This window comes from Oncorhynchus nerka, linkage group LG20 (assembly GCF_034236695.1).
Source record: "Oncorhynchus nerka isolate Pitt River linkage group LG20, Oner_Uvic_2.0, whole genome shotgun sequence".
NCBI lineage: Eukaryota > Metazoa > Chordata > Actinopteri > Salmoniformes > Salmonidae > Oncorhynchus > Oncorhynchus nerka.
The window spans coordinates 91,447,806-91,463,577 of NC_088415.1; the positions used below are offsets into that span (position 1 = coordinate 91,447,806).

The 15,772-nt window shown below is 39.9% G+C and overlaps 1 protein-coding gene across 1 annotated transcript in view; it reads left to right on the forward strand.

Annotated features, from left to right (window-relative positions):
- The window catches only part of LOC115125028 (collagen alpha-1(XI) chain-like), a 255,449-nt gene that overhangs the window by 235,928 nt on the left and 3,749 nt on the right, over nt 1–15,772 (forward strand). The window contains 12 exon segments of the mRNA XM_065006101.1: nt 3,897–3,950; nt 6,127–6,234; nt 6,929–6,982; nt 9,231–9,284; nt 10,545–10,652; nt 10,906–10,959; nt 11,078–11,113; nt 11,278–11,331; nt 11,646–11,916; nt 13,710–13,822; nt 14,012–14,080; nt 15,463–15,696. Of these exon segments, the coding sequence (XP_064862173.1) occupies nt 3,897–3,950; nt 6,127–6,234; nt 6,929–6,982; nt 9,231–9,284; nt 10,545–10,652; nt 10,906–10,959; nt 11,078–11,113; nt 11,278–11,331; nt 11,646–11,916; nt 13,710–13,822; nt 14,012–14,080; nt 15,463–15,696 (1,209 nt within the window).

Sequence of the window (15,772 nt, forward strand, 5' to 3'; positions counted from 1 at the left end):
AATATAGTCATATAGGTATTAATATAGTCATAATATAGTCATATAGGTATTAATATAGTCATATAGGTATTAATATAGTCATATAGTATTAATATAGTCATATAGGTATTAATATAGTCATAATATAGTATTAATATAGTCATAATATAGTCATATAGGTATTAATATAGTCATATAGGTATTAATATAGTCATATAGGTATTAATATAGTCATAATATAGTATTAATATAGTCATATAGGTATTAATATAGTCATATAGGTATTAATATAGTCATATAGTCATATAGTATTAATATAGTCATATAGGTATTAATATAGTCATATAGGTATTAATATAGTCATAATATAGTATTAATTTAGTCATATAGGTATTAATATAGTCATATAGGTATTAATATAGTCATAATATAGTATTAATATAGTCATATAGGTATTAATATAGTCATAATATAGTATTAATATAGTCATAATATAGTATTAATATAGTCATATAGGTATTAATATAGTCATAATATAGTATTAATATAGTCATATAGTATTAATATAGTCATAATATAGTATTAATATAGTCATATAGTATTAATATAGTCATATAGGTATTAATATAGTCATATAGTATTAATATAGTCATATAGGTATTAATATAGTCATAATATAGTATTAATATAGTCATATAGGTATTAATATAGTCATAATATAGTATTAATATAGTCATATAGGTATTAATATAGTCATATAGGTATTAATATAGTCATAATATAGTATTAATATAGTCATATAGGTATTAATATAGTCATAATATAGTATTAATATAGTCATATAGGTATTAATATAGTCATATAGGTATTAATATAGTCATAATATAGTATTAATATAGTCATATAGGTATTAATATAGTCATAATATAGTATTAATATAGTCATATAGTATTAATATAGTCATAATATATTATTAATATAGTCATATAGTATTAATATAGTCATATAGGTATTAATATAGTCATATAGTATTAATATAGTCATATAGGTATTAATATAGTCATATAGGTATTAATATAGTCATAATATAGTATTAATATAGTCATATAGTATTAATATAGTCATAATATAGTATTAATATAGTCATATAGGTATTAATATAGTCATATAGTATTAATATAGTCATATAGGTATTAATATAGTCATATAGGTATTAATATAGTCATAATATAGTATTAATATAGTCATATAGGTATTAATATAGTCATATAGGTATTAATATATTATTAATATAGTCATATAGTATTAATATAGTATTAATATAGTCATATAGGTATTAATATAGTATTAATATAGTCATATAGTATTAATATAGTATTAATATAGTCATATAGGTATTAATATAGTATTAATATAGTCATATAGTATTAATATAGTCATATAGGTATTAATATAGTCATATAGGTATTAATATAGTCATATAGTATTAATATAGTCATATAGGTATTAATATAGTCATATAGTATTAATATAGTCATAATATAGTCATATATGTATTAATATAGTCATCATATAGTATTAATATAGTCATATAGTATTAATATAGTCATATAGTATTAATATAGTCATATAGTATTAATATAGTCATATAGTATTAATATAGTCATATAGTATTAATATAGTCATAATATAGTCATATAGTATTAATATAGTCATATAGTATTAATATAGTCATCATATAGTATTAATATAGTCATATAGTATTAATATAGTCATATAGTATTAATATAGTCATATAGGTATTCATATAGTCATAATATAGTCATATAGTATTAATATAGTCATATAGTATTAATATAGTCATATAGTATTAATATAGTCATATAGGTATTAATATAGTCATATAGGTATTAATATAGTCATATAGTATTAATATAGTCATATAGGTATTAATATAGTCATATAGGTATTAATATAGTATTAATATAGTCATATAGTATTAATATAGTATTAATATAGTCATATAGGTATTAATATAGTATTAATATAGTCATATAGTATTAATATAGTATTAATATAGTCATATAGGTATTAATATAGTATTAATATAGTCATATAGTATTAATATAGTCATATAGGTATTAATATAGTCATATAGGTATTAATATAGTCATATAGTATTAATATAGTCATATAGGTATTAATATAGTCATATAGTATTAATATAGTCATAATATAGTCATATATGTATTAATATAGTCATCATATAGTATTAATATAGTCATATAGTATTAATATAGTCATATAGTATTAATATAGTCATATAGTATTAATATAGTCATATAGTATTAATATAGTCATAATATAGTCATATAGTATTAATATAGTCATATAGTATTAATATAGTCATCATATAGTATTAATATAGTCATATAGTATTAATATAGTCATATAGTATTAATATAGTCATATAGGTATTCATATAGTCATAATATAGTCATATAGTATTAATATAGTCATATAGTATTAATATAGTCATATAGTATTAATATAGTCATATAGGTATTAATATAGTCATATAGGTATTAATATAGTCATAATTTAGTCATATAGGTATTAATATAGTCATAATTTAGTCATATAGTATTAATATAGTCATATAGGTATTAATATAGTCATATAGGTATTAATATAGTCATAATTTAGTCATATAGGTATTAATATAGTATTAATATAGTCATATAGTATTAATATAGTCATATAGGTATTAATATAGTCATATAGGTATTAATATAGTCATATAGTATTAATATAGTCATATAGGTATTAATATAGTCATATAGGTATTAATATAGTCATATAGTATTAATATAGTCATATAGGTATTAATATAGTCATATAGGTATTAATATAGTCATAATTTAGTCATATAGGTATTAATATAGTCATAATTTAGTCATATAGGTATTAATATAGTCATAATATAGTCATATAGGTATTCATATAGTCATAATATAGTCATATAGGTATTAATATAGTCATATAGTATTAATATAGTCATATAGTATTAATATAGTCATATAGTATTAATATAGTCATATAGTCATAATTTAGTCATATAGGTATTAATATAGTCATAATATAGTCATATAGGTATTCATATAGTCATAATATAGTCATATAGGTATTAATATAGTCATATAGGTATTAATATAGTCATATAGTATTAATATAGTCATATAGGTATTAATATAGTCATAATATAGTCATATAGGTATTCATATAGTCATAATATAGTCATATAGGTATTAATATAGTCATATAGGTATTAATATACTCATATAGGTATTAGTATAGTCATAATATAGACATATAGGTATTAATATACTCATATAGGTATTAGTATAGTCATAATATAGTCATATCGATGTTAATATAGTCATAATCTATTCATAACTTTGTAATAATATAGTCATATCCTTCTAGTCAAGGTCATCAGTCATATATTGATAAGGTACTATAGCTGATTGTCCCTATCTGACCTGCTATACACTGGTTCTGCTTCTAGTCAAGGTCATCAGTCGTATATTGACAAATTATCATCAGTAGTTATTACTCATCATATATACACACATATATATATATATATATATATATATATATATATAGATATATATAGATATATATAGATATATATATATACTTGAATAAGCACTGTTTTTTCCCCAAGTGTATACTAAAGAGATGGGGTTTTAGGCTGGGTTTCTGTACAGCACTGTGTGACATCGGCTGATGTAAAAAGGGCTTTATAAATAAATGGATTGATTGATTGATGTTGTATTGTCTTTAGACTGTTTTAACCATCTGTGATTGGACACCGAATACCAAGCTGATAAGTGGTGCCTCTTTCCCCCCAGGGACCCATTGGACCAGCCGGTACTGAGGGAAGACAAGGAGAGAAGGGTTCTAAGGTAAGAGGCACAGACGCACACACACACACACACACACACACACACACACACACACACACACACACACACACACACACACACACACACACACACACACGTCCATTCAAACAGAAGTGTTGGATTAGAGTTGATGTGATGGAGACAGGACAAAAGCCCCTCAGAACTTCCTGGTCTGTCAAAGCTGGCTTATAATTGGTTGTCAGAATTGTTTAATCCTCCAACCCCGTTATCCGATCTGATGGTAAATCCATGGATCTCCAATCTTTTGTGTCTGTTCTCATGGCTGATAGATGACAGGTGGTGTGATTGTTGTAATTCCCAAACACCTTTGAAAGGAGCTTTATCTGTTTAGGTTTGAATAAAACTTAATTCTTATAGAATCCTCCCGAGAACTTAATTCTTATAGAATCCTCCCGAGAACTTCATTCTTATAGAATCCTCCCGAGAACTTCATTCTTATAGAATCCTCCCGAGAACTTCATTCTTATAGAATCCTCCCGAGAACTTCATTCTTATAGAATCCTCCCGAGAACTTCATTCTTATAGAATCCTCCCGAGAACTTCATTCTTATAGAATCCTCCCGAGAACTTCATTCTTATAGAATCCTCCCGAGAACTTCAGTATATACAGTTGACGTCGGAAGTTTACATACACTGACGTTGGAGTCATTAAAACTCGTTTTTCAACCACTCCACACATTTCTTGTTGATAACAAACTATAGTTTTGGCAAGTTGGTTAGGACATCTACTTTGTGCATGACACAAGTAATTTCTCCAACAATTGTTTACAAACAGATTATTTCACCTATAATTCACTGTATCACAAATCCAGTGTGTTAGAAATTTACATACACTAAGTTGACTGTGCCTTTAAACAGCTTTGAAAATTCCAGAAAATTATGTCATGGCTTTAGAAGCTTCTGATAGGCTAACATCATTTGAGTCAATTGGAGGTATACCTGTGGATGTATTTCAGGGCCTAAATTCAAACTCAGTGTCTCTTTGCTTGACATCATGGGAAAATCTAAAGAAATCAGCCAAGACCTCTGAAAAAAAATGGTAGACCTCCACAAGTCTGGTTCATCCTTGGGAGAAATCTCCAACACATATTGAATCATGTAGTAACCAACAAAAAGTGTTAAACTAATCAAAATATATTTTACATTTGAGATTGTTTAAAGTAGCCACCCTTTTCCTTGATGACAGCTTTGCACACTCTTGGGATTCTCTCAACCAGCTTCATGAGGTAGTCACCTGGAATGCTTTTCAATTAACAGGTGTGCCTTGTACTGTATGTATGTATGTATGTATGTATGTATGTATGTATGTATGTATGTATGTATGTATGTATGTATGTATGTATGTATGTATGTAATTATATATATATATATAATTATTTTATTAGGATCCCTATTAGCTGTTGTGAGAGCAGGAACTACTCTTCCTGGAGTCCACACAGAACATAAAACATGACATAATACAGAACATGAATAGACAAGATCAGCCCAAGGACAGAACTATATCAATTCATAAATGGCACATATCAATACATACATACAAATAGAATAGAGCCATGATGTGTTGCTTTATCTGTTTTTAAAAAAAATCTGGTTGGCTGTTCATTTGAGCAATATGAGATGGAAGGGAGTTACATGCAATAAGGGCTCTATGTAACACTGTACACTTTCCTGAATTAGTTCTGGATTTGCCTGGTGGGATAAGTGTGTTGTGTCAGAGCTGTGTGTCAGTTGACTATGTAAACCATTTGGAATTTTCAACACATTAACGTTTCTTATAAAAAGAAGAAGTGATGTAGTCAGTCTGTCCTCAACTCTTGGCCAAGAGACACTGGCCTGCGTAGTATTGATATCGGCCATTCAACTTTTTTTACTTTACTTTGTATTGAACTTTAGTTTTCACAAGTCTAATTTCTAGATCTCTCTGTCTTCCTTGTCTATAATATGTATGGAAAAGAAGCTTATTGCTCTGGTTACCCAGACAACTGGTTCTCAAACTTCTCCTCAGGAACCCTCACTACCGCAGGCCATATAAGGTATCTCTGGAAGGTCATGCTGAATGTATTTGAATGTAGCTGGGAATTACTACTATGTAACTCCAGGATGTGGCTGAAGGTATTGATACAGGTGTGTTGAGCGTTATAATTGTGTTTTGCAGGGTGAGGCTGGAGCCGAGGGGCCTGATGGTAAAACTGGACCTGTTGGACCCCAGGGGCCCTCTGGGAAGCCTGGGCCTGACGGCCTGCGTGGAATCCCCGGCCCGGTCGTGAGTTACCTAGCTATACATCACCTGTTATATTTTGATCTATACGCTACAGTATCACTGTCACGAGTTGCCCCTGAAGCCTCTGAAGCTAAGTAGGGTCGGTCCAGGTCGGTCCCTGGATGGGAGACCAGATGCTGCTGGAAGTGGTGTTGGAGGGCCAGTAGGAGAAACTCTTTACTCGGGTCTAAGAAGATCCCAATGCCCCCAGGGCAGTGAATGGGACATTGCCCTGTGTAAAGTGCCCTCTTTCAGATGAGACATTAAAACGGGTGTCCTGACTCTTTGTGGTCACTAAAGATCTCATGGCACTTATAGTAAGAGTAGGGGTGTTAACCCCGGTGTCCTGGCTAAATTCCCTATCTGGCCCTCAAACCATCACGGTCAGCTAGTCATCCCCAGCTTCCAAAAGGCTCATTCCTCCCCCTCCGCTCCCCTGTAACTATTCCCCAGGTCGTTGCTGTAAAAATAGAATGTGTTCTCAGTCATCTTACCTGGTAAAATAACGAATAAATCAATTAATAAAATGAGTTAACACGCTCCATTCAAGTCTAACTAATTCAAGTCCTAACTAATCAGATGACAGTGTCTGCTATATACTTATCGTCACATTATCAAGATTATAATTGTGTGGTAATGGGAATGGTAATGTGATGGATAATGTGAAGGATAATGTAATGAATGATGTGATACTCAGGGTGAACAAGGACTTCCAGGTGCTTCTGGAATGGACGGACCTCCTGGACCGATGGTAATAACAACATGATAATTACAAGCTTTTGTATTTACGTAGCCCCTTTTCCCCAGCTCACAGCACCTCATATTGGGGTAACTAATCCTTAGTATACTGGTCCATCCACTGCTTAGTATACTGTTACATCTACTGCTTAGATATACTGTTACATCCACTGCTTAGATATACTGGTCCATCCACTGCTTAGATATACTGTTACATCCACTGCTTAGTATACTGGTCCATCTACTGCTTAGATATACTGGTCCATCCACTGCTTAGATATACTGGTCCATCCACTGCTTAGATATACTGTTACATCCACTGCTTAGATATACTGTTACATCCACTGCTTAGTATACTGGTCCATCCACTGCTTAGATATACTGGTCCATCCACTGCTTAGTACACTGGTCCATCCACTGCTTAGTATACTGGTCCATCCACTGCTTAGATATACTGGTCCATCCACTGCTTAGTATACTGGTCCATCCACTGCTTAGTATACTGGTCCATCCACTGCTTAGTATACTGGTCCATCCACTGCTTAGTATACTGGTCCATCCACTGCTTAGTATACTGGTCCATCCACTGCTTAGATATACTGGTCCATCCACTGCTTAGATATACTGGTCCAGCCACTGCTTAGATATACTGGTCCATCCACTGCTTAGATATACTGTTACATCCACTGCTTAGATATACTGTTACATCCACTGCTTAGTATACTGGTCCATCCACTGCTTAGATATACTGGTCCATCCACTGCTTAGTATACTGGTCCATCCACTGCTTAGTATACTGTTACATCCACTGCTTAGATATACTGTTACATCCACTGCTTAGATATACTGGTCCATCCACTGCTTAGATATACTGTTACATCCACTGCTTAGTACACTGTTACATCCACTGCTTAGATATACTGTTACATCCACTGCTTAGATATACTGTTACATCCACTGCTTAGATATACTGGTCCATCCACTGCTTAGTATACTGTTACATCCACTGCTTAGATATACTGGTCCATCCACTGCTTAGTATACTGTTACATCCACTGCTTAGATATACTGTTACATCCACTGCTTAGATATACTGGTCCATCCACTGCTTAGTATACTGTTACATCCACTGCTTAGATATACTGTTACATCCACTGCTTAGATATACTGGTCCATCCACTGCTTAGATATACTGGTCCAATCCACTGCTTAGATATACTGTTACATCCACTGCTTAGATATACGGGTCCATCCACTGCTTAGTATACTGGTCCATCTACTGCTTAGATATACTGGTCCATCCACTGCTTAGTATACTGGTCCATCCACTGCTTAGTATACTGGTCCATCCACTGCTTAGTATACTGGTCCATCCACTGCTTAGTATACTGGTCCATCCACTGCTTAGTATACTGGTCCATCCACTGCTTAGATATACTGGTCCATCCACTGCTTAGATATACTGGTCCAGCCACTGCTTAGATATACTGGTCCATCCACTGCTTAGATATACTGTTACATCCACTGCTTAGATATACTGGTCCATCCACTGCTTAGATATACTGTTACATCCACTGCTTAGATATACTGTTACATCCACTGCTTAGATATACTGTTACATCCACTGCTTAGTATACTGGTCCATCCACTGCTTAGATATACTGGTCCATCCACTGCTTAGTATACTGGTCCATCCACTGCTTAGTATACTGTTACATCCACTGCTTAGATATACTGTTACATCCACTGCTTAGATATACTGGTCCATCCACTGCTTAGATATACTGTTACATCCACTGCTTAGTACACTGTTACATCCACTGCTTAGATATACTGTTACATCCACTGCTTAGATATACTGTTACATCCACTGCTTAGATATACTGGTCCATCCACTGCTTAGTATACTGTTACATCCACTGCTTAGATATACTGGTCCATCCACTGCTTAGTATACTGTAACATCCACTGCTTAGTATACTGGTCCATCCACTGCTTAGATATACTGTTACATCCACTGCTTAGATATACTGTTACATCCACTGCTTAGATATACTGGTCCATCCACTGCTTAGTATACTGTTACATCCACTGCTTAGATATACTGTTACATCCACTGCTTAGATATACTGGTCCATCCACTGCTTAGATATACTGGTCCATCCACTGCTTAGATATACTGTTACATCCACTGCTTAGATATACGGGTCCATCCACAGTGACAGACTGATTCCTGAGAGTGTTTTTCTGTCTCTTTCCAGGGTCCCCCTGGTCTCGCTGGCTTGAAAGGAACTCCAGGCGGTAAGGGAGAAAAGGTAAGACTGAGCTACTGTAGAGAAGAGTAGGTTATCTCTCTCTTTTTTCTCCATCGCTGTCTATCTCTCCCTCTCTCTTTCAACGTCAGCAACGTTTCCGGTGTACAGAGTCTCTGCTCTCTGTGTGATTTAACGTGGTCGTTGAACGCGTGTACGTAATGTAGTCTAATGTGTGTACTGATCATTGGTTAGGAGCTGGCACGCGGCAGTGAGAGTAGTCTAGTGGGCTTTTGCAGTAGGCTGTAACTCTAGCTATAGCAGCGGATGTCATCGACACACACCACCGTTGTTAAATACGACTCCGCTATAAACAGAAGAATCCTTTACCGTCATAACTAAGACAGTGTTCTGGTTGCCGCGGACACAAAAGTACATTAATAATGGCGCGGGTGGTTTCAGCTCGTTAGTTTAATATACCTATTGCTACTTGGCATTAATTGAACAACAGATGTTTGTTATAAACAAAGATGTTAACAATTGTGATTTGTGTGTGATTGATCATGGCACCACTTAAACATCATGTCTCCTGTCTGTGGATGTCTGTATACACTATTTCTGTGACAGTTCATCTGGAGCTATTCCTCTCGCTCTCTCCTGTTGGATTATCTGCAATGTACTGTGTGAATATCCCATCTAACACTGTTCACCTCTCTTTCTCCCTCACTCTCTCTCCCTCTCCTTCTCCTTCTCTCTCTCTTTCCCTCCTCTCTCCCTCTCCTTCTCCTTCTCTATATCTTCCCCTCCTCCTCTCTCTTCCTCTCTCTCTCTCTTCCCCTCCTCTCTCTCTCTTCCCCTCCTCTCTCTCTCTCTCTCTCTCTCTCTCTCTCCCCTCCTCTCTCTCTCTTCTCTCTCTCTCTCTCTCTCTCTCTCTCTCTCTCTCTCTCTCTCCTCTCCTCCTCTCTCTTCCTCTCTCTCTCTCTTCTCCTCCTCTCTCTCTCTCTCTCTCTCTCTCTCTCTCTCTCCTCTCTCTCTTCCCCTCCTCCTCTCTCTTCCTCTCTCTCTCTTCCCCTCCTCTCTCTCTCTCTCTCTCTCTCTCTTCCCCTCCTCCTCTCTCTTCCTCTCTCTCTCTCTTCCTCTCTCTCTCTCTTCCTCCTCCTCCTCTCTCTCTCTTCTCTTCCTCTCTCTCTCTCTCTCTCTCTCTCTCTCTCTCTTCCCCTCCTCTCTCTCTCTCTCTTCCCCTCCTCCTCTCTCTCTCTCTCTCTCTCTCTTCCCCTCCTCTCTCTCTCTCTCTCACTCTCTCTCTCACTCTCTGTCCTCTAGGGTCACCCCGGTCTGATTGGTCTGATTGGACCACCTGGTGAGTTTGGAGAGAAGGGAGACAGAGGCCTGCCTGGACCCCAGGGAACTGGTGGAGGGAAGGGAGACACTGTAAGTGACTGACAAGTTTATTACTCATTGATCTATAAACAGATGATTAATAGTCGAGGAATTACCTTTTATTATCTACACCTTTATGTAAAGTGTTAGCTCATTGGTTCATGCGATTATAAAGTGTCAGCTCATTGGTTAATACTACTATAAAGTGTTGAAGAATGCCTTCATGTAAAGTGCCATCTCATTGGTTAATAGTACTGTAAAGTGTCATCTCATTGGTTACTACTGCTGTACTGTGTCTCTGTAGGGTGTCGGAGGTTCTGCTGGTCCTCTTGGTCCTCCTGGTCCTCCTGGAATTCCTGTAAGTTCCAAAACATCTTTATGTCAAAACATCTTTATGTCTAAACATCTTTATGTCTACCATTTCATCACGGTCCTAGTGTTATTGTTCACTGTGTGTCTCTCTTTTCTTAACCTAGGGACCTGTAGGCTCTAAGGGGTCCAAGGGATCATCAGTAAGTTCTGTTCATTAGAATCAATCTCCAATCAAATGTATTTTATAAAGCCCTTCTTACATCAGCTGATGTCACAAAGATACAGAAACATCCCTTTTAGAAGATCTCTCCGTCCTATATGACTGGTGTGATAACTTCCTTGTGTCCTGTGTCTGTTTTTGTAGGGTGGATCTGGCCAGAAAGGAGACACTGGTGTGATCGGACCACCTGGAGCTCCTGTAAGTCGACATTTCCTCTCTCAACAAGGGCTCATTTCCTCTCTCAACAAGAGCTCATTTCCTCTCTCAACAAGGGCTCATTTCCTCTCTCAACAAGAGCTCATTTCCTCTCTCAACAAGAGCTCATTTCCTCTCTCAACAAGAGCTCATTTCCTCTCTCAACAAGAGCTCATTTCCTCTCAACAAGAGCTCATTTCCTCTCTCAACAAGAGCTCAGATGCTTTCACAATGATCCACTTTAAATGGACCTTTTCGTCCCTGTCTCTGTATTGGCCAATTTCACTGACCCCTAACCTCTGTGCTCTTCCAACCAGGGTCCTCCTGGTGACATCATCCAGCCGCTGCCCATCCAGCAGGCGAGCAGGAAGAACAGGCGGCAGGCGGAGGACGACGGCGTGCAGGGCGACGAGGCGGGAGGCATGGCGGACTACGGCATGGAGGCCACAGCGGACATGGAGGACGTGTTCGGGTCCCTGAATAACTTGAAGCAGGACATCGAGAGGATGAAGTTCCCCATGGGAACACAGGACAACCCTGCCAGGACCTGTAACGACCTGCACCTCAGCCAGCCTGACTTCCCTGACGGTGGGTTAGAGAGATAAATAATGTCTAGCATCTCTAATTGGCTAGCATCTCTAATTGTCTAGCATCTCTAATTGTCTAGCATCTCTAATTGGCTAGCATCTCTAATTGTCTAGCATCTCTAATTGGCTAGCATCTCTAATTGGCTAGCATCTCTAATTGGCTAGCATCTCTAATTGGCTAGCATCTCTAATTGGCTAGAGACAGAGATTTCAGTCACCTGGTGTTAAAAGTAGTTGAATAGTCCTGGTATAGGATGTTTTACATTTGACCTTGTCATAGGTCGACAGTACAACAAACTGCACCTAGTCTGGTCCCAGATCTGTGTGTGCGATCAGGTTAGAGATCTAGTCTGGTCCCAGATCTGTGTGTGCGATCAGGTTAGAGATCTAGTCTGGTCCCAGATCTGTGTGTGCGATCAGGTTAGAGACCTAGTCTGGTCCCAGATCTGTGTGTGCGATCAGGTTAGAGATCTAGTCTGGTCCCAGATCTGTGTGTGCGATCAGGTTAGAGATCTAGTCTGGTCCCAGATCTGTGTGTGCGATCAGGTTAGAGACCTAGTCTGGTCCCAGATCTGTGTGTGCGATCAGGTTAGAGATCTAGTCTGGTCCCAGATCTGTGTGTGCGATCAGGTTAGAGATCTAGTCTGGTCCCAGATCTGTGTGTGCGATCAGGTTAGAGATCTAGTCTGGTCCCAGATCTGTGTGTGCGATCATACCAACAATGTTTGGTGTGACCATACGTGATAAGGAGTTGGCAAGACAACATAACCAGACTGGTACCAAGGCTTTTAGAGAACAGAACCAGTACATCATGTTAATACCCTTGTCATAGGGCCCCAGTACATCATGTTAATGACCTTGTCATAGGGCCCCAGTACATCATGTTAATGACCTTGTCATAGGGCCCCAGTACATCATGTTAATGACCTTGCCATAGGGCCCCAGTACATCATGTTAATGACCTTGTCATAGGGCCCCAGTACATCATGTTAATGACCTTGTCATAGGGCCCCAGTACATCATGTTAATGACCTTGTCATAGGGCCCCAGTACATCATGTTAATGACCTTGTCATAGGGCCCCAGTACATCATGTTAATGACCTTGTCATAGGGCCCCAGTACATCATGTTAATGACCTTGTCATAGGGCCCCAGTACATCATGTTAATTACCTTGTCATAGGGCCCCAGTACATCATGTTAATGACCTTGCCATAGGGCCCCAGTACATCATGTTAATGACCTTGCCATAGGGCCCCAGTACATCATGTTAATGACCTTGTCATAGGGCCCCAGTACATCATGTTAATGACCTTGTCATAGGGCCCCAGTACATCATGTTAATGACCTTGTCATAGGGCCCCAGTACATCATGTTAATGACCTTGTCATAGGGCCCCAGTACATCATGTTAATGACCTTGTCATAGGGCCCCAGTACATCATGTTAATGACCTTGCCATAGGGCCCCAGTACATCATGTTAATGACCTTGTCATAGGGCCCCAGTACATCATGTTAATGACCTTGTCATAGGGCCCCAGTACATCATGTTAATGACCTTGTCATAGGCCCCAGTACATCATGTTAATGACCTTGCCATAGGGCCCCAGTACATCATGTTAATGACCTTGTCATAGGGCCCCAGTACATCATGTTAATGACCTTGTCATAGGGCCCCAGTACATCATGTTAATGACCTTGCCATAGGGCCCCAGTACATCATGTTAATGACCTTGCCATAGGGCCCCAGTACATCATGTTAATGACTGTGTGTAATGTGTGTTGTGGTGTTCAGGTGAATACTGGATCGATCCTAACCAGGGCTGTACCGGAGACTCCTTCAAGGTCTACTGTAACTTCACCGCTGGAGGAGAGACCTGTATCTACCCCGACAAGAAGTCCGCAGGCGTACGTCACTGGGAAACCATGTCTATAGTGTCTATGGATACAAGAACAAGTTGCAGTCAATTCCAACCTGCATTTTCACACTCGCTGTTGGACCTTTTCTGTATATATATATATATATATATATATATATATATATATATTATTCAGAGACATTAACAGTTAGCCTGTTGTTTTATGTCTGTGTAACAGGTCAGAATCTCGAACTGGCCCAAGGAGGCTCCAGGATCTTGGTTCAGTGAATTCAAACGGGGAAAAATAGTAAGTGGAGAAAATATCCACCTCTCAAAGCAGTTATAGATTTCTGATATTCACAGTCACTTTCAATGACAACTGTCACCCTTTCTCTACCTCTCCCTCCCCCTCCCCTCCCTCTGCCCCCTCTCCTCTACCTCCCCCTCCCCTCCCTCTGCCCCCTCTCCTCTACCTCCCCCTCCCCTCCCTCTGCCCCCTCTCCTCTACCTCCCCCTCCCCTCCCCTCTGCCCCCTCTCCTCTACCTCCCCCTCCCCCTCTGCCCCCTCTCCTCTACCTCCCCCCTCCCCCCCCCTCCTCTACCTCCCCCTCCCCCTGCCCCCTCTCCTCTACCTCCCCTCTCCCTCCCCTGCCCCCTCTCCTCTACCTCCCCCTCCCCCTCTGCCCCCTCTCCTCTACCTCCCCCTCCCCTCCCCCTTCCCCCTCTCCTCTCCTCCCTCTCTCCCTCCCCCTGCCCCCTCTCCTCTAACTCCCCCTCCCCCTCTGCCCCCTCTCCTCTACCTCCCCTCCCCTCCCCCTGCCCCCTCTCCTCTCCCTCCCCCTGCCCCCTCTCTCTACCTCCCCCTCCCCTCTGCCCCCTCTCCTCTACCTCCCCTCCCCTCCCTCTGCCCCCTCTCCTCTACCTCCCCTCCCCTCCCCTCTGCCCCCTCTCCTCTACCTCCCCCTCCCTCCCCTTCCCCCTCTCCTCTACCTCCCCCTCCCCCTCCCTCTGCCCCCTCTCCTCTACCTCCCCTCCCCCTCTGCCCCCTCTCCTCTACCTCCCCTCCCCTCCCTCTGCCCCCTCTCCTCTACCTCCCCTCTCCCTCCCCCTCTGCCCCCTCTCCTCTACCTCCCTCCCCTCTGCCCCCTCTCTTCTACCTCCCCCTCCCCTCCCTCTGCCCCCTCTCCTTTACCTCCACCTCCCTCCCCCTCACCCCCTCTCCTGCCCCCTCTCCTTTACCTCCCCCTCCTCCTCTGATCCCTCTCCTCTACCTCCCCCTCCCCTCTCCCCCCCTCTTCCTCCTCTCCTCTCCTCCCCTCTCCCTCCCCTCTGCCCCCTCCCCCCTCCCTCCCCCCCCCCTCTCCTCTACCTCCCCCTCCCCCTCCCTTCCCCTCCCCCCATCATCCCCTCTCCTGCCCCCTCTCCTTTACCTCCCCCTCCTCCTCTGCTCCCTCTCCTCTACCCCCTCTGCCCCCTCTCCTCTACCTCCCCCTCTGCCCCCTCTCCTTTACCTCCCCCTCCTCCTCTGCTCCCTCTCCTCTACCCCCCCTCTCCCTCCCCTCTGCCCCCTCTCCTCTACCTCCCCCTCTGCCCCCTCTCCTCTACTTCCCCTCCCCCTCTGCCCCCTCCCCTCCCCCTCTGCCCCTCTCCCTCCTCCTCTGCCCCCTCTCCTCTACCTCCCCTCCCCAGTTGAACTATGTGGACATGGAGGAGAACACCATCCAGACGGTCCAGATGACCTTCCTGAAGCTGCTCAGCTCAACGGCCCGTCAGAATTTCACCTACATCTGCCACCAGTCTGTAGCCTGGTACGATGCCAAGGCAGACGGCTACGACAAGGCTCTACGCTTCCTGGGTTACAACGACGAGGAGATGTCCTACGATAATAACCCCTTCATCAAGGCACTTTCAGATGGATGCTCAGTAAGGACACAGTATAGATTATATACAGAATGTAGGTTATATTATATACAGGTTATATTAAATACGGTATGTATAT